At 45.4% G+C, this 23,296-nt stretch overlaps 1 protein-coding gene across 1 annotated transcript; it reads left to right on the plus strand.

The window, feature by feature from the left end:
- Nucleotides 1–3,112: 3,112 nt before the first annotated feature.
- Nucleotides 3,113–5,568, plus strand: NXPH4 (neurexophilin 4). Its single transcript, XM_075593407.1, has one exon. It carries the CDS (start codon nucleotides 3,130–3,132, stop codon nucleotides 3,832–3,834), a length of 705 nt encoding a protein of 234 aa, XP_075449522.1. The 5' UTR covers nucleotides 3,113–3,129; the 3' UTR covers nucleotides 3,835–5,568.
- The last annotated feature ends 17,728 nt before the right edge of the window (nucleotides 5,569–23,296 follow it).

Below are 23,296 nucleotides of genomic sequence, written 5' to 3' on the forward strand. Positions count from 1 at the left end.
TTCACCTCCCTTGATCACTGAGCACACACAGAGACACCTACACCTCTACACAAGAGACTGTACCTTATCCTGTTTTCCCTCAATAAAACCAAGAAAAGAAACAGATCTTGTCGTGCTTAGGAAAGAGGGCGAGTTGGCACTATCTGAGCTAAGACATAACCACGTGATCCTCTAGCTTCCAGAATAGCAGGTATAACTCGAGTGAGATTGGAGGGATGGGCTTCAGCCGTGGCTAGCCCGAACTACCCACAAATGGGGGAGGTATGTGACAGGGCCTTAACCCCTGTCTAAATATGGCTCCAAATAGGAAGCCTGTATCTGGATGATGATTCCATCAGGGAAGTGGTTAATTGCAGATACAGACAATTAGCCAGTCTCCACTTGGTTCATCAGTCAGGTAGAAAAGCCTCCTGATTAAACTGCAGGGGAACTCTCTAGCACTACTAAACTACTAAGGAGGTGTGTGCTGTCAGAGAGGGATCCCAGGGAACCAGCCCCTCTGTTCCAGGAAGCAGCAGACCCTGGAACCTGCCAAAGGGTGCACCCCACAGACACCAACCCAGGCCTGAGGGAAAGAACCCCTGATAACAGGCACCACTTTGGACTATGGGTCAGAGGTTGGTAAGAGGCCTATCCTCCCAGGTCTGCAGGCAGGGACTGGGAAGTGTGAGTAAGCTCATACAAATGGATAGGCGTGTTTTGTTTATTTTGTTTGTTGCCTTAAAGCTGTGTTGTTTGACGATACAAGCTAAATAAAAGCCAATGTTTATTTCCCCCAAATTTATGTCTCCCTGGTTATACCTCTGCACTCATCTCCTACAGGGTATAAGAGGGAGGGGGAGATTGTGGAGGATTGAGAGTGAGGAGGGGGAGAAAGGGGTGATGAGCAAGAGAGGTGGGGCAGGGAGGGAAGAAGAGTAAGACAGTGAGCGAGAGAGGGGAACAGAGAGGATGAGGAGAGGATTAGAGGGGTGAGTGTGAGAAGAGGAGGAAATAGAGGGGGTGAGAGAGTGACGTGTGTGAGAAGGAGGGAAAATAGAGGAAGTGAGAGAGCGAGGTGTGTGTGTGTGAGAGGGGGTGAGTGTAAGAAAAAGAGGGGGCGGGTTTGAATGGTCGCCAACACAGGGGGGTCCGGTGGAAACTCTAGTCCTGTGCCCCGGGAAAGCTGTTTGCAGCCCTGGCTGCAGAAAGACCATAATGGTCAGACAGGGAGACGCTGCGCTGGAACCCGGCAGTGGGCATGTTCGTGGTTCCGTCTGCCCAATTGCCCCCACACCTGTTCCCTGTATTCGCTACATGCCCCAAAGCAGGAGAAAGGAGGGGGACAAATGGGTGATGGGGGAGAAGATAGAAATGGGTGATGGGGGGGGGGAGAACGAGAGAGAGAAATGGGTCATGAGGGGATGGGGGAAGAGAGGGCATGGGGGGGAGAGAGGGGATGGGGAGAGAGGGGATGGAGAGAGGAGGAGGGGGAAGAGATACCAACGATGCTTACATATTTTTAATAAGGAAATCTCAAGAAAAAAGTTTACGTGTAGGGTATAGTGACTATAAAAAAAATTCCTGTGGTGGCCCAAGTTTGACAGGCCTGCTGTAGAGTAAAGGTAGTCACTGTATTGACCTGCATAGTAATGCAAGAGAAAAAGAGCAGTTAGAGGTAAACAAGGCTGGCAGCAGCATTTAGAATGGACTGGAGAGGAGACAGATGGCTGATGGGGGAGACAAACTAGAAGCAGGTTGCAGTAGTCCAGTCGGGATATAATGAGTGCGCAAGTAAGCATTTTCGTGTATTGTTTAGTGAGGAAGGGATGTATTTTAGCAATATTGCAGAGGTGGAAACAACATTATTTGAAGAGGTACTGAATGTGTGAGATCAACGAGGGATGTGTCGAGAATGACACTTAGGCATCTAACTTGGGGTATCAGGGTTATTGTGGAATCTTCTATTGCAGGGGTGCACAAACTTATCAACATGCGCCCCCTGTCCTTTCTCCCCGCCGGCTCACTCACCCCACCCCTCCCTGCACTGCTTGGCATCAAATGACACCCCCGGGTCATAGTAATGTGACGGCACATGACCCCGCTGCATCATTTGACACCGGTTGCACCATGGAGATGTGTCACTGGATCTCCAGTTAAGTGAAAAGTTACAGAGGCCTTGCGCAATCCCCATCATTTATTTTAAATACCTTCGAGGAAGTGCAGGGCCTCTGTAACAGCCGCGTCCTCCCTCCCACCCCCCGAAAATCTCGCACCCCCACTTTGCGCACCGCTGTTCTATTGCATGTGAGAAATCCAGTATAGGTGTAATGTTGGAAGGAGAAAAAAAGATAAGTTCTGTTTTTGACATGCTACGTTTAAGATAGTGATTGGATATCCATGTGGAGGTAGAAGAAAAATAGTGACAAAGGATTTGAGAGATCAGGAGAGGAGAGGTAGATTTGGGTATCATCAGCATAGAGGTGATGGTGAAAACCAAATGACTATTAGTTTACCAAAGGAAGAGGTGTAGATGGAAAAGAGTAGATGTCCTAGAACAGAGCCCTGGCATACACCAACTATGAGTTGGAGTGAAGAGGAGGATGTGTCCGAAGTGGAATCACTGAAAGTACGGTCAGTTAGGTAAGATGTTAACCAGGAGAGGGCAGTGTCACAGAGGCCAATAGAATGGAGGATGTGCAGAAGGAGGGAGTGGGTATACTTCATCATAGATGGAGATTTGAAAACAGAAAGGCAATGTAACTTTAATCACCTGAAATTTCAATTAGGCAAAAATTGTAATGTGCAGCAGTATTTTCAATACTAAGCTTAACTGACATGATTTTACACTTTGTAGACAGTAAACTAGGTTTTATAGCTGGCATAATTAATTATCTACCTCATGATTTAGTCATATATAATTTTCCTATATACATGATGCAGTTATGGAAACAAGAACAAAATAAATGGTTTGTCCTATCTTCCACACCAGAAGTAGCGACACATTTTTAAAGTTAAATGTTTTTAGAGTAAATGTGCTTTTTTACAATGAGCTATTCTTGTGGTCTATCTGTCTGTGCATTAGATTGCATTGGGAAGAATGGCTAACAGCTGTGTTTCTCTCTCTAGGTACTCTGCCTTGAAGGCCACATGACAAAAACATTGGGATATCTTGAGGTGGGGGCCACAGGAATGGTGAAGAATGGACAATATGGCACAACCAAGCCTCACTCTATTCATCCATCGCGTGTCTTCACCACTGACCCATTCAAGGCAAAGACCCCAATCCAATCTCCTCTCAGCCCATGGGAATGGAGTAGAAACCAAACTGTGAGTGGGGGGATTGCCCAGAGAGCCAAGCGCAAGCCCTCCATGAAGACCGGGAGGACCAAGAAGATTTTTGGCTGGGGGGACTTCTACTTCAACATCAAGACGGTCAAGTTCAGTCTGCTGGTGACCGGTAAAATTGTGGACCACATCAATGGGACATTCAGTGTCTACTTCCGGCACAACTCATCCAGCCTGGGCAACGTGTCCGTCAGCATTGTTCCTCCCACCAAGGTGGTGGAGTTTGACATCCTCCAGCAGTCCACTTTGGATACCAGAGAAACCAAAACATTCAACTGTAGGGTGGAATATGAAAAGACCAACAGGGCCTTGAAGAACAAACCCTGCCTTTATGACCCGGCCAAATCCTGCTACATGGAGCACACTCAAAGCCATGCTGCCTGGCTGTGTGCCAAACCCTTCAAGGTTATCTGTATCTTCATCTCCTTCTACAGCATTGACTACAAGCTGGTGCAGAAGGTGTGCCCGGATTACAACTTCCAGAATGAGAATCCCTACTTTGGTTGATGGACACACTGGCAGGGAGGTCAAGACAGGAGGGGAGATAGAGGGTAGATCTGCTGAGCACGAGGGTCATTTTAAAGTAGGGAGACCACACTGCTCAATATTACCAGGGACAGATGACGGTAGTTCTATTTTATACTCCCCAAATCAGTAAATGTACCGTAAAGTACAGAATGAGCTCTGCAGAACTAGAACTGTCTAAGACTATCCCTGATAATCTGAGATTGACTGATCCACTCCATAATAAAATGGAAAAATCAAGGTTATCTTTCATCCTCAACTACAGTTTTGCATTCACTAAATGCTCAGAATGATAATCCAAATGTTTCCACTGCTAGAGGCCCATGCAACAAATACGTGGTTAAATGGCAACACGTTCCTCAGCTACAGTACAATAACTTCTGTGTTTTACACATACCATAAGTGGCAATAATAACCACATTAAATCTGCAAAGGCACAAAAATGCACCATAACCCTAACAATATGCTGTAACATATACAGTACTTCTGGTTCAGTCATATGCCAACTCTGACTTTGGGTATCAGATCCAGTAATTGCATGATTCTGTGACAGGCATTTCATGCCAGAGGTTTATTAAAGTATCATATTATAGGCACTTATTCCTACTGCCGGTGAAGTAATAAGTTACAGAATGCTTTCGTAAAACCAAAATATTATGTAAGGCAAATCTAAATTAGTACATCTTGTAATACATTATCCTTTGATTTCCTGAAAAAGATTATTTGGGCCAACACTTATCAGTAGTTGATTTAGACATTTAACATCAGTATTCAATGGCCGTGACCCTACATTATAAAGGTTTCAACAAAAAGGAAAATATATTACCCAGTAAACTAACTGGGCCATCACTGGCCATACCTCCATTGTGAATATGCCTATTTATTCTGATCATCCTTATCCTTCCAGATACCTAATTTCTCCTCCGAAAATGGATACTGGTCTTCATTAAACTGTTTGTCACTCTAGACTTTCTCGCAATCACATCATCCAAGAAATGATTTGCCTCCTGACACTTTTCTCCTAAACACACAGTTTGGTTAAAATCACAAGTTTGGTGAATCAAACGCATGTGGTTTGCACTAGGCCACATAAACCTTCAGTCCTTCCTTAGAGTTAATTATGAATATGGGACACAACATGTTAACTGCAAGGTGCACAAACGTTGTTGTTGATACAGTATGTACAGTAATAGGATGTGTTGACTACTTTGCTTGAAAAGGTGCGTGCTACTTACTGTGTTGCAGGTCCTGCATGCAGCAGTGTAGTTAACCAAATGCGAAAGATGACTTTTTCAGAAGAAATGTTGTCATGTATTAATCAGCTGCTTTGCAACTATACCATTGAAGACAATGAAACATTTGAAACTGGAGTCACTGCTCACAAACATTTACCAAAATTGTATTTTGTTTCTTTATTATCTATAAATATGTATTGCAAGTCTTGACGCACGGTGTTTGGCGGAAAGTATTGGTGAGAGTGCAATGGCCATTCACCACTTTCTGCCGGGACCTCTCCCCTGATCTGGAATGTGCCCTTCTATCATATTCATTTAATCAATGAGCATTGGGCTTTACTGTCATGTGGTGCAAATCCTGCATCAAACATGGCTATTGTTGAGAGAGCGGGAAATTCATCATTGATAATAATAAAGCTGTACAGTTTGTCTGTTCCTCCTTGTACAGATCTGTTATACACCTGGTCCTATTTTTTTATGAAAAACCAAATATAATAAAATAACAGACGTTTAATTGAATTTGGTGCTTGTGTATTTTTACGTAATCAATTCTGTTCTTTCCTCAGCAATCATCATTTTAACAGAGCAACAGATCCACATTTACAATGTGTTCAGCATGGGGAAAATAGCTTTTCTGGCTTATGTATATTTGTGCAATAGTAGCAGTGATAAAGTCTGTCTCATATAAACGTTCAAAGTCAGACCTATGTACACAAGTGTTTTTTTTAAATGTTGGTACTTCAGTTTACCCATCTTCTGTAAATGGGTAATAAATAAAACATTGTTCTCTTCTTCCATTTGGAAGTTGCTATTACGCCCGACGCACCAAACATGTAATACAGTAGGTGTTCCACCTCCTCTTATACTTATTGCCATTGTTTGTTGCAACTGGCTTCAAACTTTGTTAAACAATGGCAATGGAAGACTGCTCTCTAGATTCCAGTCTGATGTCAAAGCTGCAGTTCAAGCTGCCGTTTTAAAAAAATATATATTTTTTTTTTCCTCCCCATTTAATATGTGCATGAATGCAATCTGCACACTGACAAGTGATTAGCTAAGATGCAGATCGATCCGTTCTCCTGTAATCAACTGTAATATATTGCTTGCTCAGGGTTATTTCATTCAGTTCTTGCACAGCATTTTGGACAATGTAGTTCCTAGAATATGATTGACCAGGCAGTTACTCGATACAATTGGTTCACTGCTAGAGAGAGGGCGGGGCTCAAGAGCTAGAGCCTATCAGAAAGGGGCTGTGACTTTGGAAATGCTTCCTACATTAGAAACATTAAAAATGTCTTTAAGGAGGCGCATGCGCGGCGGCTAGGTGTATGGACGCCTAAGTAAGAGGCTCCGTCCCTACCGGCACGATCATTAAGCAATAAAAAGCACAAAAAACAGTAAATCACAGAGACAAGCGGAGATTCAGTAACCGGAGCTCTCAAGGATGCCAAAGAGAGTGGCAACACGTAAAAGAACCTCCGTGGTGACTGACTATTTCCAAAAAGGAGAGCCGACGCAAGTAAGTGGAGCGGAGGACAGCAGGCAAATAGCGGGCTCGGATTCAGAGAGTGACAGGTCCGCGCAGAGCGGAGGCCACAGACCAAGATTGGGTCACAAGAAAAGACATGAAAGCGTTCTGCTCAGAAATTAAGACCTTCTTTCAGAAAGAGCTATGGGAGCTCAGGAAAGACGTTGACAGTATAGGGGAAAGAACAAACACACTTGAAAATAAAGTTGACGCACATGCTAGCTCTATACAAAAAAATGAAAAAACCACGGCCCAACTCTACAAAATGATCACGGACATGCAAGACCGGCAGGGGGATTCCGAAAACCGAGACCGGCGCAATAATATACGCCTGCGGGGGGTACCGGAATCGGTGTCGGACCCAGAAGAATTCACCTCAAACTGGCTCCAGCACATGCTGCCAGATAAAACTAAAGCAGAGCTACAGTTTGACAGATGTCACCGTGCTCTCGATCGCAACAGGGTGACCCGCCGAGGGACATCATCATTAGGCTACATTATTTTAAAATAAAAGAAAGTATTTGCCAAATTGCTAGAGCAACCAAGGCCCTGGAGCTTGAGGGAGTGAAACGACAGGTGTTCCAGGACCTGGCCCCACAAACCCTGACAAAAAGGAGAGCCATGTCAGCCATTACCAGGGTCCTGCGAGACAATGGGGTCCGTTATAGGTGGCTATTTCCCTTTTGCCTGATGGTCATAAAAAACGGCGTGGCTTTCACCTTGAAACACCTAGACGGGGGCGCAGAGTTCCTGAAAAAAATTGGCTTACCTGTCTCTTCCCTGGGTCCTGAGCAGCAGCGTTCAGCAGAGGTTCCAGCTCCGGAGGCATATTGGCAGCATGTGGAGGCATCGGGGAGCAAACACAGTGCTTAACTGTCTCTCTGATGCCAATCATCCGCAAGCCAGGATTTAAAGGAGCCTTCCCCGGCTCAAAACTTCATAAGATGCAGACGGTGGGTAGCTGATCCCCGCTAATGGCTGGAAGGGAGCGGCGCGGCCATTTTAACAAAACTTGGGGAAGAAGGCAGGAGAAGAGGTCCCCTGGTGGCGGTAAGATGAAACACGGCCATCTTAGCTACAGCAAGAAAACAGGCTGAGCGAGACCACTGGTGGCGGGAGACGGCATGGCAGCATCATGGACTTTCGAGGACGAATTGGCTGAGGGAGCCCCCTGGTGGCAGGAGGGCAGGCAGGAGCAATGCGCCCAGCAGGTCTACATCGCTCCTCAGAGGGGGGCGCAGAGGGGAGCAGGAGGCACGACGGCGGGGAGAGAAGGAAACCATCGGAGGCAGGAGGAGTCACGGCGGTTCCATCAATATAACCACATAAGTTGCCCACTCATAAGGGGGGGGGGGAGGGAGAGAGAGGGGGGGGAGAGAGAGGGGGGGAGAGAGAGGGGGGAGGGAGAGAGGGGGGGGGAATGGGGAGGGGGGGAGAGAATGGGGAGGGGGAAGAGAATGGGGGGGGGGAGAGAGGGGGGGAAGAGAATGGGGGGGACGGGAGCGGAAGGTGGAGGGATGGAGCAGGGGGAGAGGGAAAGAAGGGGGAAGAACGGGAGGGGGGGAGAGAAGGTGGAGAGAGAAAGAGTGAGAGAAGGTGAAGAATGTGGAGAGATAACGAGAGAGAGACACCCGTGAAGAGGTAGGGCTGGGAAAGGTATGAGAGAGCGCCCAGGGGGAGTCAGAGAGAGAGAGGCATCCCTCTTGTAGGATGGATGGGGCTGAGGGGTGATAAGATTACATTATGGTTGGGAGGGAAAGAATGTAAGTACGAGGGCAGGAATTGAGGTGATCCTCCATATTCGTGTTGAGCCGGATGTATAACATTTCTCTCCACTTGCCTGCAGTCGAGGTCCTCGGAGAAACCGACAGGGCGATTCTAGGCTGCCCTGCTGAAAGGGGAGGTTGACGAGATGGTTATCGCTGCGTACCACTGGTGATCCGGGCCCAGGGACTTCTCGCATAATGATCCGAGGCCACAAGAAAGCAGAGTCCCCACCATGGAGTCAAAGGAGCTGATAGTGGGTGGCGGGGGGAGAAGGGGTGGGGAGATGGGGGGGGCGGACATAATAAACAAAGCAATCATCTGGAGGGGAGAAGGGATCAACGGACTGGGACCTAGCTCGAATTAGGCTAACAGAGCAGACAAAACAGTGTAATGCGTAACCAGAGGGGCTGAAACCCCGAATGAGATGGGCCTTTGAGGAGGGGGGGGGCTGCCCACATGGAACTCTGCCGCAGCAATGAAGTTTTCACTGAGCACGAAGTGGTGAGGTGAACAGATGGCCGGGGATGATGGCTAAGACAAGTTTAGTTTCGCTGTATATAGGTCAAGTATTATACCCACACTGGTTTATTTGGGTACATAGTTTGATTAAGTAAAATTTCCATAACATTATTTAATGGAGGGTGCCGGTCTAGGGACCGCCTGGGTCGGCTGCCTGCGTCTCGAACTGTGCACGGCGGGGTTTCACCTCCATGCACAGACAAGTCCCTCGGGCACCCACCCACCGATGGTGGTCGTGGTGATGGAGGCCCCTCCTGGGCCTTCAGGGCATAAGGTAGGCCCTTGGGCTAAGGGACCACTTGACCACGGTCAGCCTCGGCCCCTCAATTGTTTTGTTTTTTCCTTCCCTTCCTTTCCTCTCCCACCCCTCCCCTGCCCCTGTGGTGCGAGTTCTGGTCCCGGTCGAGATAAATAGGCCGGGAGGATCCCGAGTACAACAGGTCTACAGTAGAGGTATAAAATGTAGTAGCAAAAAAACAGACACTCAATGTCGTTGATTATGGTATCCCACAATACTAAGGGTTTAAATAGCCCGGGCAAACGCAGAGTGGCTATAGCGGACTACAAGCGTAAGCAGGCAGACGTGGCGCTACTCCAGGAGACGCACTTCAGCAATAAAAGCGATCCCAAATTTTGGGATAAGAGTTTTTAAAGGTTTTATCTTTCCTCCGCAAGGAATTAAAAAAAGAGAGGGGTGGCTATCCTGCTCCATAATAATCTCCCCTTTATAGAAGAGGTGGTCAAGAGAGATGGGGACGGCAGGTTCCTCGTCATCGTAGGAACCATTCAAGCTCGGCCAATAACATTGGCTACGGTGTATGCCCCTTGCGAGCAAGACCCTTCTTTCATAAGAAGTTCTTTAATACGCTGAGATCAGTTGCTAGAGGAGATATAATTCTAGCAGGAGATTTTAATGTAGCGGTCAACCCGAAAATGGATAGGTCAGGCCCCCACAAACCCAACAAGAGAAGCTATATAGAAGCCTTGCAGGAGGGACTGGCGGATAGTCAACTGGTAGACATTTGGAGGGAGATGCACCCGTTAGAAAGGGACTATATGTTTTTCTCCCACCCCCATTCCACCTACAGCAGAATCGATTACTTCTTTGTCTCTAGCAGACTGGTCCCGAAGATCCCCACTCAGGGATCCATGATATTTCATGGTCGGATCATGCACCCATAGAGCTACGGCGTACTCAAAAATTTCTGGACAGGCAGGGAGCAAACTGGAAACTTAATGAGGCATTATTGAAGGTCCCAGAGTTCGAACAGATTATTGGCAAGGAAATAGATCAATTCTTCCAAATTAATACTGGTAGTGTACAGTCCCATTCAGTTTTATGGGAAGCACACAAAGCGACCCTGAGAGGGACCCTAATTAAGTTGGCGGCGAAAAGGGAGAGGAATGAGAAAATTGTCACCTTGCAATCTAAGCTTAGGGACCTGCTACTCAAACATAAGCGGGGTCAGGGTCCGGCTCTTCTCAAAGAAATTCAAAACACTAGAATCGAGCTTAATCTAGTCTTAACCTCCCAGACAGACAACACACTGAGTTGGTCCAAGAGGCTATTCTATGACAAATCAAACAAACCAAATACCTTGCTGGCTAACAAATTGAGAAATAGGCACCCAAATTATAATATACGGGAGCTACGGTTAAAAACAGGGGCCACAACAGCTAACCCAAAACTTATAGTGGAGGAATTCAGGAACTTTTATGAGGATCTTTATAACGGGGAAAAAGTGGCACATAATGGTAAAACAAAAAGAGCCATGAGGGATTTCCTGAAGGGCTCACAACTACCAAGATTGAGCAGTTCGGAGAGGGAAAATTTAGGGGCTAACTTTACTACAGAGGAGCTTACCCAGGTTATTCAGGACCTCAAACCTTCGAAGGCACCTGGACCTGACGGGTTCTCAAACCTCTATTATAAAAAATACATTAAGCTCCTGGGGCCTCATCTCCTCAGAATGTTTAATGCAGTGCTAGAAGGTGCCGCGTTCCCAGAACAGATGCTCCAAGCGTCCATCTCAGTAATATATAAGCCTGGGAAGGACCCATTAGACTGTTCAAGCTACAGGCCCATTTCACTCATTAACACCGATATCAAAATGTATGCCAAATTACTGGCCAATAGATTAAGTCACATCCTGCCCAGACTCATACATCCAGATCAAGTCGGGTTAATTAAGGGTCGACAAGCCGCAGATAACACACGACGGATTATTGATCTGATAGATATAGCCAATACACGTAAAATTCCAGTTATGATGTTGAGTCTGGATGTTGAAAAAGCCTTCGACAGGATTTACTGGCTGTATCTAAAGGGCTACGCTTAGAGAATTTGGGCTAGGGGACCGAGTGATCAACGATATCCTGTCACTATATAGAGGTCCGGCCGCCAAAGTAGTACACCAGGGATTTCCGTCGGACCTCTTCAAAATTAGAAGTGGCACTAGACAGGTGTGCCCGTTATCCCCACTTTTATTTGCAATGTGCATGGAGCCCTTAGCGGCCCAAATCAGAAATAATCCCGATGTGGGAGGGGTCGAGACCGGCACACAAACGCACAAGGTAGCGCTCTACGCTGATGGTGTTTTGTTGACGATCTCGAGGCCGCTCACCTCCCTACCGAACCTCTTCAACTTGTTGGGGAAATTCCATGACATCTCAGGCTTTCGGATCAACCAGTCCAAGTCTGAAGCTCTGAATATAAGCCTCCCGAAAGAGACAGAGAAGTTGATACAGATCAATTTCAATTTTAATTGGCCTAAACAAGGAGTGAAATATTTAGGAGTAGTCATTCCCAAAGATTACAACGGTATATATCAAACAAATTACCCCAAACTGATCCGCGATCTAAAAGAGGATTTGAGAAAGTGGGCGTCTTTTAAAATATCTTGGATCGGCAGGATATATAGCATAAAGATGAATCTCCTCCCATGCATCCTTTATCTGTTCCAGACATTGCCGGTGCCACTTGGACTGACGGACATACTCTCACTTCAGTCTGCCATATCCAAATTCATATGGGAGGGGAAAAAAACGAGAGTAAAGGGTATGATTCTAAAACAAACAACATTGGCGGGGGGGCTGGCGTTACCTTATTTGATATCTTATTATAAAGCGGCACAATTATGTCAAATCTCCCAATGGCACACAAGCCCTGATTCGAAGAGATGGGTAGCATTGGAGAGTGAAGCTTGCTCCCCAATAGAGTTGAAAAGCTTGATCTGGTTACCCAAAAAAGCCTTAAAGCTGATAAAAAAAGCCGCTGGCCTCAATGACTAACTCACTGGCTATCTGGGAGGCCAATAAATGTAGGTGTTCTCTTTCATCCAGAGGCTCATTGATGACCCCGTTGTGGGGCAACCCGGACTTTGCTCCGGGCCTGACCAGAAAAGAATTCACAATTTGGAAACATTTAGGCATACTTAGACTTCGAGATCTAGAGGGGAGAAAAGACATTAAACCATTTGAACAAATTAGAGCTGATAAGAACCTCCCCCTCACAGAAATTTTCAGATACCTCCAACTGCGAGCATTTTATAATAATATTACCCCGAGACCCCCACTAACCATGTTTGAAAAGCTCTGTCTAGTTGAGACTGATACTAGTGGACTTATATCGCAGCTGTACAGAGAAGTGATCGGTTCGGGGGAGAAAGTTGATCAAAAACTGAAATACATGGAACAATGGGAGAAAGATCTAGGGGAAACTCTAGATGAGGAGGAATGGGCCAAGATAGTAACGGCATCTGCCAAGAGTTCTATCTGTACGACATTAAGGGAGAACGCATATAAAGTGTTAATGCGCTGGTATCACACTCCCTTGAAATTATCTAAATTTGTACCAGGGTACTCCCCACTGTGCCCCAGACAGTGCGGAGCAACAGCTGACCTGTTACATATGCAGTGGTCTTGCCCGCGGGTTAGACCGCTATGGCGAGAGATTAGAGATTGGCTTCAGAGGATTCTAGGCCTCAAAATCCCCTTGGACACTTGGCGGGTCCTCCTGAACCGTCCGACACTGGGTCTGAACAAAGCAAGTAATAGACTGGTTGCATATTTCACAACAGCAACGCGGTGTGTGAGATCGCAGCATTATGGAAACAACCCGAAATTCCATCAATTCCCAAGATTCGGAACAGAATTTGGTGTGTGTGCCAGATGGAAAAATTAACGAGTTTAGTTAATGACACTGGCGAAATTTTCCTAAAAACCTGGACACCTTGGTTGGCCCAGATGGACATCCCGGGAGTGGAGAGAGATACTATATTGCTTTGATAGGTGCAGATGCGTTCTCCCTTGATAGCGGGCTGATGCAGGCGCTCTAGGCGGTAATTGGGACTCATGGTTCCCTCGGTGAATAGCTAATTAGGAGAGGAAGGGCCCCCTCACCCGGTGAGACGGACCAGACAAGAGCAAGGTTACGGAGACATTAGGATCCAAGAACATTGTAATTGGCTCGACCCGGCAGAAGTTGGACCCGTGCCACACCCCTTCACCCCCCCCCCCAGTCCTTCCCTTCGTGTCTTCCCCCTCATTTTTCTTTTTCCTTTTTGGTTGTTTGTTTTCCCCCCTCCACTCTCCATGAATATGTGTTTGTTAGGAATGAAATGTATTGGTAAAAACAACGCAGATGTTATAACTGTTCATGTATACTTTTGAAAAACAAAATAAAACCAAAGTTATAAAAAAAAATGTCTTTAAAACATTCTTTTTTTTAATTTTAATGCTACAAGTATTTTCTCATAGTACGAACTGATTTATTTAAAAAAAAATAAAAAAAAACACACACACATGTAGGATATTGCTTGAACTGCTGCTTTCACCTAATATTCATCTCTTTAACTTGTGCTGAGGCCAACAACCACACACCCATACTAGCTAGAATTTTTTGGCACATTGGTCTTTCTGCAGAGGTGGACATTTTCAAATCTTTACCAGTTCAAATAATTCATATTTATTTATGTTCCAGATGGTAAATGTACATATAGTAGTTCTGCTTCCTGACCAGTGGTCAAAGTGATACGCTGCTGTATATATTCCTACATATCTTTATCTACAATTCTAAATTTGGTCTTTTTTGGAAACTTGCTTTACAAATAATTTAACCTTTAAAAATGATGTACAAAATGTTTGTTCCCTTAATTATTACCAAAGGATTCTCTCCTCAAATACATTTCCTTTAATGTTTAATGCACGGTCCCTACTGACCCCTTTTCTCAACCTACCATATTCTTAAATATTGTGCAGAGCTGCAAATGCTCCGTTTCCACATACTGTAGTTGGCAACTTTTCAGCAATTCAGTCTCCCAGAGTTTTGGTGCGGCAAAAATACTGCTCCAGATTTCTAACAAAAAGCATTTCCATTGTAACTAATGGGATTTTCTTCTTCGATAAATGTGGTGTAGTGTTTTTGCACAGGTATTGACACACTTTTGCAGCCAGAAAAGGGTGATAAATGACCCTCTCTGATCTGATTAATCAAAGCGTTTTCTGAATTTCAGGAATTGGAGATCAAAAATGTTTCTGCAGACTGGTAAAAATGACTTTATATAACACTAAGGACGTCCCAGCCCATAATACATTACTCCATTCAAAACCAGGGCAACCATCAATAAGTCTGGACAATGTGTCTATGAATGGATTCATTTTCTCACATCACATAATTGTATATCCTCTCTATCACTGCAATTCTGTCCTCTGAGATCTATCTTCCTGAGACTGTGCCTATTCTCTTTCAAGGTCACTGCGCCCTCTGTACATTTCCTCTTATGCAAGAATAAACAAGAGGCTATTTGATTTTCGAAGTGATCCCTGAAGTTCAAGGACAGATTACAAAATAGGGCTCTGTGTGAGAATATGTGATTGAATGGTGGTATCCAAACTCTTGCAATACCTTATTGCAGTTACAGAGTATGTATAGCATATATAGATTATATAGTATATAGCATATATAGAAACAAACCCTTCAACTCTAAAAATGTTTTGTATTGCAATAAGTTGCAGTACCCTCCAGTACTTAAAGAGTTAAAACCCTGGCCAACCATAAAATGCACAATAAATAAAGGCTTAAGCGGTTAAAACCATACCTGCTAGGAGGGCATGCAGTGTATTGTGATGCTGCTTTAACAGTGAAGGGATTAAGACTGTACAGCATTGCACTGTGTTGCTGGCCCTGTTAGGTGACAATGGGCCAAGGTCCATATTTACTAAGCAGTGCTATTCCACAAAACACCGGGCACCAGAAGACACCTTAAGGATATTCATTTGAATGGAAAGTGACTTATGGGTTAGTACCGCTTAGTAAATATGGGCTCAAGTCTGGCGTGAACCTGCAATATTGGGATTTTTAATGCACGGCAGGTCTCACTAGTGGCGAAGCTGTTAAGAATAGTGTGGCCTTGTTGAGCACTGACCTGCATTACCAAACCACTCCAACAGCAGACAGATTTATAGTCCATTGATATAGACTTTGTCCGTTCCATCTGTCCCCCTCCTCATTCCAAATGCACCCCCGCTGTCCTACCTTCAACATTCACTGCGCCCTATAAAAAGTGAGCGGTAATTGAATTTAAATGCCATGGGATGTTTAATATTCTGGGCATCTTTCTGAGCTCCTCATGAATCTTGGCTAGAGGAACGATTGTGATTGGCTGTGGCACCATCCAAGTGTCGCTAAGTAACCCCAGATGGAATGCATCCCTTCACCAGCATTCTCAGCCCGTGCAGTTTTTGGATTAACCCTTGTTCTCAATGTGTTTTGTAGAGAATAGTCACAGAGGGACAAATTACACTATTACACTTTTTAAAACATCGTCTAGTTCCTAGGAAATATGAAATAGATTGGAAAAAGGAGGAGGCCTTTTGAGTACGACTTTTCTTCTGCTAAGCTGCATACTGCTTAGCAGATACTGCAAATAACAGTACCTGGTTTATAAAAAAAGGAAATTCCATTAGCATCTGAATAATTATCTTTGATAAACCCAGTTCTGTTTTGCCCCATTTCTAACCTTTTTAGCAATTTGGAGACTGTGATATATAAAACCCAGGAATGGGCCAAAGAAAGAAAGAAAGAGACAAAAAGCTAAAGTTTACAGCTTAGATGCTACAAGTAGAATAGCCATATGGCTCCAAGATTATTATTATTATTAATACTGATAAGGTTTGTATGTTACTTGCCAACATATTTTACAGAGCAGTACAAACAGAGGGTGAGGAAAATGACACTAAAATTACAACAATAGCATATACTGGTACAGTAGTTAAGAAGAGACCTTTCCTAAGAGCTTACAATCTACTGTAAAAGTGAGATGACCATTTAATGCAATTCTGTTTGTATTTATTTGTGGCGAATTTTGGGATCTGTACACATTGGAGGACCAAAATGGGACCTGAAAGTTGGTACAGTGCCAGAGTCTCTGCTAAAATATATAGTTATTTTTGAGTGCCCAGCTTGTGGCTATGTTCCTGCTAAAATATAGTGAAGGAAGGAGAAAGCAGGCACTCCAATGGTCTTTAGTGAAGGAAAAAGTATTTATTCAAGCAAGATCTACGTTTCGGTTCAATCTAGGACCTTTAAAGGGGATCCTCCCTGGCTACTTGATCCTGTTTGCACCCGTGGCAGGAATACTCTACTGTGAGTGCTCCTAAACTTTGAAAACCTGCTCAAATATAGACATATACAGCATGTGATACTGCTGCCACAGATAACACCAAACACTGGAAGATCCAAGGCACTGCGGATTTGGAATATGACGTTTATTAAACTAGACACAACGTTTCGACCTATCAAGTCTTTTTTCAAGTGACAGGCATGCCTGTCACTTGAAAAAGACCTGATAGGAGGTCGAAACGTTGTGTCTAGTTTAATAAATGTCATATTCCAAATCTGCAGTGCCTTGGATCTTCCAGTGTTTGGTATTATTCAGGATTTTTCTACAGATTTCCCTGACCCAGGTGCATCGGTGTAATCGCAAATATTTTATATTTTATACATAGATGTGCAGTACTGCTATTTTTTTTGCCACAGATAACACCACATATCCTCAAGAGTACCACAGAGATTCCATAGGATTTAATGGCAATGTTGGGGTAGAATATTACAGCATAACATATCCCACCAAAGAACAATTAAGCCTGCTACTCTACATCAGTAAGTACATTATTTAGTGTACATTTTAAGGGAGTGAGGTTTCTATGCTTCCTACTAAAATGCCTTCTCAGCAATAAGACATGAAGTTAATACAGGATTTCACAAACTGATGGATATTATGACTAAGGTAGCATTTTCCCTACAGCCCAGATCATGGAACTGGACTTTAATGTAGTTATTGCAACAAACGGCTTGCAATCTGATTATTGGTGCTTAACTTACAGAAAGATAGTGGCAAGCCCAATGGCAGAATGAGCTGGTACTAGATCTCCAACCTTAGATCATGGTCAAGCATGTGGCTGTAAATTGTATTAGTATCATGTTTTGTGTCTATGATTTACTATTCTGTCTTCCAGCACTGATGTACTGATCAATCTTTTGGAATTACACATTTTTGGGACACAATTGCCATTGCTTCCATATGAAATAATGTTCTGACCAATTATTCATTACAATAAAACTATAAGGAAAAATATGAAAAACATAATAATATTAAAAACATTGACCTTAATATTTGTAAGAATATTTTGTTTTCTCTTGCCTTACCAAAAAAAAAGTGGCTCAGTGAGTAAAGACACTGATTGGCACTGAGAGTTTGAAACAGGGGAGCCTGGTTCAATTCCCGGTGTAAGCTCCACGGGGCAGGGAACCGTGGCTGCAAAATGTCTCTGTAGACCACTATATATAACTAGCAGTATTATACAAGAACATGCTATTATTATTATTAAACCAGTATAATTGTAACCCTGTTTCCCCCCCCCCCCCCAGTCTCTGCGGGAGTGTGAGGGGTGCATGGGGGCTGGTTACATGCGGTGTGGTGCGTACCTGTGAGGAACAGGAGGGCCTGAGCTTCCCGCGATGTTGTGGGGGAGCCAGGACCGGGCTTCTGGGGTGATAGCCTCCATGATATCTTAGTGGTGCAGCGCCTCCATCTTTATACTCCCAGGGTAATGGGACAAGACCGGTATAGAAGAACCCCTTAGGTCCCAGGGTTATACTCTCCAAATCACACACAGTCTTTACGGGTACAGAACAGTCTCTTTATTTGACAGAGCAACGATATCCCAACACTAAGGCTTCCAGCAGCCTCAATACCATCGCCAGTGTGGGGTACAACCCGCTCCACTCCCACGACCTCCTCCTCTCCTTCCCTCCAGGTCACTCGGCCAACAGGATGGTCTGAGCTAGGGCTGCAATACCCCATGGCCCACCCCCGAGGTTAGCCTCGAGGTGGGTCTGGAATTCTCTCCCCATCACCCCTGGCAGCGGGGTGAGGGCATTGGTCCACTAGTATATAATTCTATCAGCTCTACTTATAGACGCTGATCGGTTTGGTTCCTCTCGCTCTCAACCGGCATGCTGCGCCGGGGAGCCCGTCGCCTCCTTATACTCCTCGGACCGTTCCGCAGGATTCGGGGCTCACGGCTTAATACTCAGCAACTCTAGACCCTTGGTATCATTGCTCACTCGAACTCTTCTTAAGCTACTCTCTCTCTTGAAGCACCATCAATAAGAGAGGAACACGGCACACAGCAAGGACGAAGAACAACCCCCACTCACCGGAGTCGGCTGCTAAATATAGAGCTAGCCCCTCCCCTCGTGGTGTCAGCAGAACCTCCCCTCTTGCTCACGCCTGCAGCAGAGTCCAGGCCTGCGTCTACCACCCAGGTTAGGGCTATGAAGGGGGAAAACCCATAATGATTACTGGCGCCTGATCTTAATAGGACTTACCGCAGTAGAAGGAAGATAGGTATAGCCTGAGCTGTTTACAGGGGGCTACATAATATTTGACCAAGTTTATTTCATGGATTTAGTGAGTGAAATTCTAAGACAACCTTACAATTTCTCTGTTGTTCCAACACAATTATTCACTGAACAGCTGTATATTGACACAGCCCCTAAAATGGCGTGGTAATGACCACTAGGACATCATCTAGTACTCCACTGAAAAATTACTAGTAAATCAAACAGATACTAGCACCCAAAAGAATACAAATACAAACGATATTTCAAATATTTCAGTGCAAGTGCTGCAAAAGAATGTCACCAAATACGTGTACCAAGATACTGAAAATCCAATATAGATCCCAAACATTACACTGAAGGAAATGTAAAGGGGAACGCCCTCATTATATATCCATGTACCCATAGGTATTTGAAAGAAAACTTTTCAAACACAATGAGAAAAGGGGATAGGGACAATGAGAAAAGCATCACAGTCCTGTCTTGCTCTAAAACATTGGTTATCTTGCCATGTATCCTGGCCCTCGCAGCCTATGGTGTTCTTAATGGGTGAAATGTATTCTGACCGTCGTGTCAATTTCCCCCCCGTTGGAGTGAGTGCCACCCAATCAGAAGGCAGTCTCATTTATTATTGGCATCGCTGGCTCATAGAGTTCATTAGATTCACACTCAGAGTTTAAGAAATGATTCTATTAAAATGTCAAATTTGGGTCCAGAAACCTCAAATCTCTCTCTGGCATCATTAGACCTCTACCATATGTCTTTGTACTGCTTAATTCCCTGTGACTACCAACAGACTATACATTCTAATATTGCTTAATTTCCCTTGTTCACAGATGTCAGGGAGAAGAATTAGATCAAGGAAATCCTATAGTGCTGGATAAAATAAAATGTAAGACCAAATTCATAATTGTGGTCTGTGATCTTGTCTCCTTATGCTTGAGAAATCAGAGTTCAGCAGACCGCAGGCCCAACCTGACAAAGTGCCTCCAGTCTTTTATCATGTCATTTAATGTCACTATATTTGAAGCGGTGCAAATGATGTGTGACCAAAAATGCAAAAGCTATCAAAAAAGCAGCTTTGGAACAAGTCAGGAGGGAAATAATAGGGTTGGCTTAATAATTCTTTTCCCCTGGAGGAGGCTGATCTCTCACTCTCTTCCCGTGCCTGAGCCTTATTTTAAGCTTACATGCTGAATTAAACACACATCCAGTGTGAGCAGGAATAACAATTGAGACAAGGCACAACACGGGGGTAATGTATTCATCTGAAACACACAAGCTTCTGGGTTGAACTATATCCTCATTGTCTGATCTTGGGTGAGCCACTATATCCCCCATGTGCCTCTGCTTACACACTTATTTCCCCTATGCTCTTTTGAGGCTATCATGTATACACGAACCCCACAACGATGGTGTCAGGATTCCACCCTAGAGGTGGTTGCATGGTTATCACTGAATTGCAATTGGGCAGTCAATTAGAATGAAAAGAAACTACTGTACATGTACTGTACCTACAAGACTTTTCCCGTGCTGCCCCCTCTCTCTGGAATTTCCTACCCCATACCATCAGACTCTCCCCAAGCTTTCAGACATTCAAAAACTGCCTGAAAACTCACCTTTTTAAGGAAGCATGTCTGGCATACTCCTAATATCCACCTCCCCCACTCTCCCCAAACCGATTGGTACCGGCTGTGCGGCTGGACCAAACTCCATGCTATCTAATACCCACGAACATCCACACCCTTAAACCTCAATAGATCCATCTGTGAGGCTAGACCAGGGGAGTGCAATCTTTTTTCCCTGCACCCCCCCCTGCCGGCTGTCCCCCTCTCCTCGCGCCACCCCCCCCCATTCCCCTGGTTCTGACGTCCTGGCATCATGACGTCATGTTGCCATGGCAACGTGACAAACACATGACTCCACGACTCATTTGACGCCGCGTTGCCAGGCGCATCTGAACCAAGGAACGGAGAAGTTTACAGAGGCCTTGCATCTCCCACGGCATTAATTTAAATGTCTTCGGGAAGCACACGGGGCCTCTGTAAAACCTGCGCCCCCGCAGCGAATCTCGCGTCCCCCACTTTGCGCACCCCTGGGCTAGACCATACTCCATCCTGAGGTATATTCCATCACACAATGTGCAGCCACTACCTTTTGTGTCATCATTGCCCCTTATTCCCTCTAGGTCAAGCCCGTCAAACTCAGAATAGCTTGGGGGCCAATTCTTTAGTCCGACTGCAAGACTCGGGCCGCATCAGAAAAAATAAAATACATTGTCATTATAACCTATGCATACACTTTTCTCTTGAGCTTTTTATATTAAAAATACGTGAACGTCACTGATATCGCCCTCCCCCATCCCCTCGCTCTTCGCATCTCCCTCTCCCTCTCTTCCCATCTAGAGAAGAGTAAACGGAATCCGGTAAGTGGCCCTGAGAGAGAGAGGGGGTAGGATACTGCTCTCCCTCCTGCTCTCGTTCTCTCCCCCACTTTCAGTCTTTCACCATTCTCTTCCCCTTTCACTTTCTCTCCCGTATTCTCTCACTCTCTTCCCCCGTTCTCACTCTTTCACTCTCTGTCTCTCACTCTCATTCTCTCTCTCCCACTCCGTCACTCTCTCCCGCTCTCTCTCCCCCACTCTCTCTCACTTCCCCACTCTATCTTATCCATTCTCTCTCCCCCCACTCTCTCTCCACTATGCCCCAACTCTCTCACCCCGACTCTCTCTCTCTCTCCCCCACTCTCTCTCTCTCCCCCACTCTCCCATTCTCCCTCCATTAGTAAATATAACCAGTAGTGGATCATTGGATTTGGTTTTCATGGACTTTGGCACTGACATTGGCACCGGATAGAAGAAACACTAGTAACATTCTAGTGGTCATTGACCACTTCATCAGGTTTGCCCAAGCATTCCCAACAAAGGATCAGCGAGCCATAACAATCCCCAAAGTGCTGCGGGACAAATACTTTGTCCATTATGGTTTGCCAGCTAGGATCCATTCCAACTGTTGCTAATCCTTTGTGGTATAAAGAAAGCTTGATTAACCCCATGCCACCCGCAAGGGGACCCTCAACCGGAGAGGTCTAATAGGATGCTATTGAACATGATAAGCACATTGAATACCCAGGGGAACACCTGATACATGCATATAATTGTACCTGGAATAACTCTACAGGGTACTCCCCATACTATCTGATGTTCAGACGAGAAGCCAGATTACCAATTGACCTATATTTTTTGAGTGGCAACAGATAACACATCCCCTACAACTTACATGCAATATGTTGGGAAACTGAAGGAACGGCTGCAAGAGTATATTAACTGGCCTCTATGGCAGCTGACACGAAAAAATAAAGGCTGGTATGATAAATGTCATGGAGCAAGAATCATAGTTCTGTTTCTTTTTTCCCTTTTTTTGCAGCTCTGCCTGCTGGCCCTTTATGCAGTAGTACTTTCCCTGCAGTTATTTTTCCCAGTGCAGGTGAAAGGGATACATTAGTTTCTTTCTCTATCTCCTAGCCCTGGTAGTGGTTGCTATGACAACCCCTGTTATTCCCCTGGCATAGTGGACTGTCCCATTACCCCCTGCCTGTATTCACAGTTTCCTTAGCCAAGGCTCTGTTCCTGTGAGGCACCCTCCATTTTGCTTCCTTTTCACCTCAGCAGGCTGGCAGGCACTACTTATGCTTCCCAGCTCTTGGTAAGAAGTATCGTTTTTACTTTTGTCCCTACTATCAAGCACTCACTATAGAGACATTCTCTCACAACAACACCATCTACAAGTACTTTGTATATCTGCTGCTTTTCAATAAAGTGAAGAAAAAACAAATAACTTGTGGTGCTTGTAAAAGGAACTAGTTAAGCTGTCTATATATATTACCCAGCGTATTCCCTTTGGCTCCAGAACAGTAAAAACAGATTCTATATACGTTTTGGACAGCATAGAAGCCACTGCTTACACAGCCTTTAGACAGAAACCTGCAGCAGCTTTAGGCCTTGGCCATGTTTGGCGCATGCTGGCGGAAGCGTGCTGACGCGCGCTCCCGCTCAGCACTGAGCCCCTACAGCCGCAATTAGAGCGGCTTTAGTAGGGGTTCACCTATGCTTCCGCGCGTTTGCGGAAGCGCAGGTCTTAGGGGAATTTAAAACCCCGCCGCTTGCCGGCGAGACAGGCCGGTCACGTGAGCGTTTCGCCCAATGAGGGCGTACCAGCTCCGTGACGTCACTGGCCCGCCCCCGGGCAGTGACGCGCCCGCCCCGTGACGGTCTGTCCCCCTTCTGCCCGATCCCTGTCTCCCTTCTGCCCGATCCCTGTCCCACTTCTGCCCGATCCCTGTCCCCCTTCTGCCCGATCCCTGTTCCCCTTCTGCCCCGATCCCTGTCCCCTTTCTGCCCGGATCCCTGTCCCCCTTCTGCCCGATCCCTGTCCCCCTTCTGCCCGATCCCTGTCCCCCTTCTGCCCGATCCCTGTCCCCCTTCTGCCCCGA

This window comes from Ascaphus truei, chromosome 3 (assembly GCF_040206685.1).
Source record: "Ascaphus truei isolate aAscTru1 chromosome 3, aAscTru1.hap1, whole genome shotgun sequence".
Lineage (NCBI taxonomy): Eukaryota > Metazoa > Chordata > Amphibia > Anura > Ascaphidae > Ascaphus > Ascaphus truei.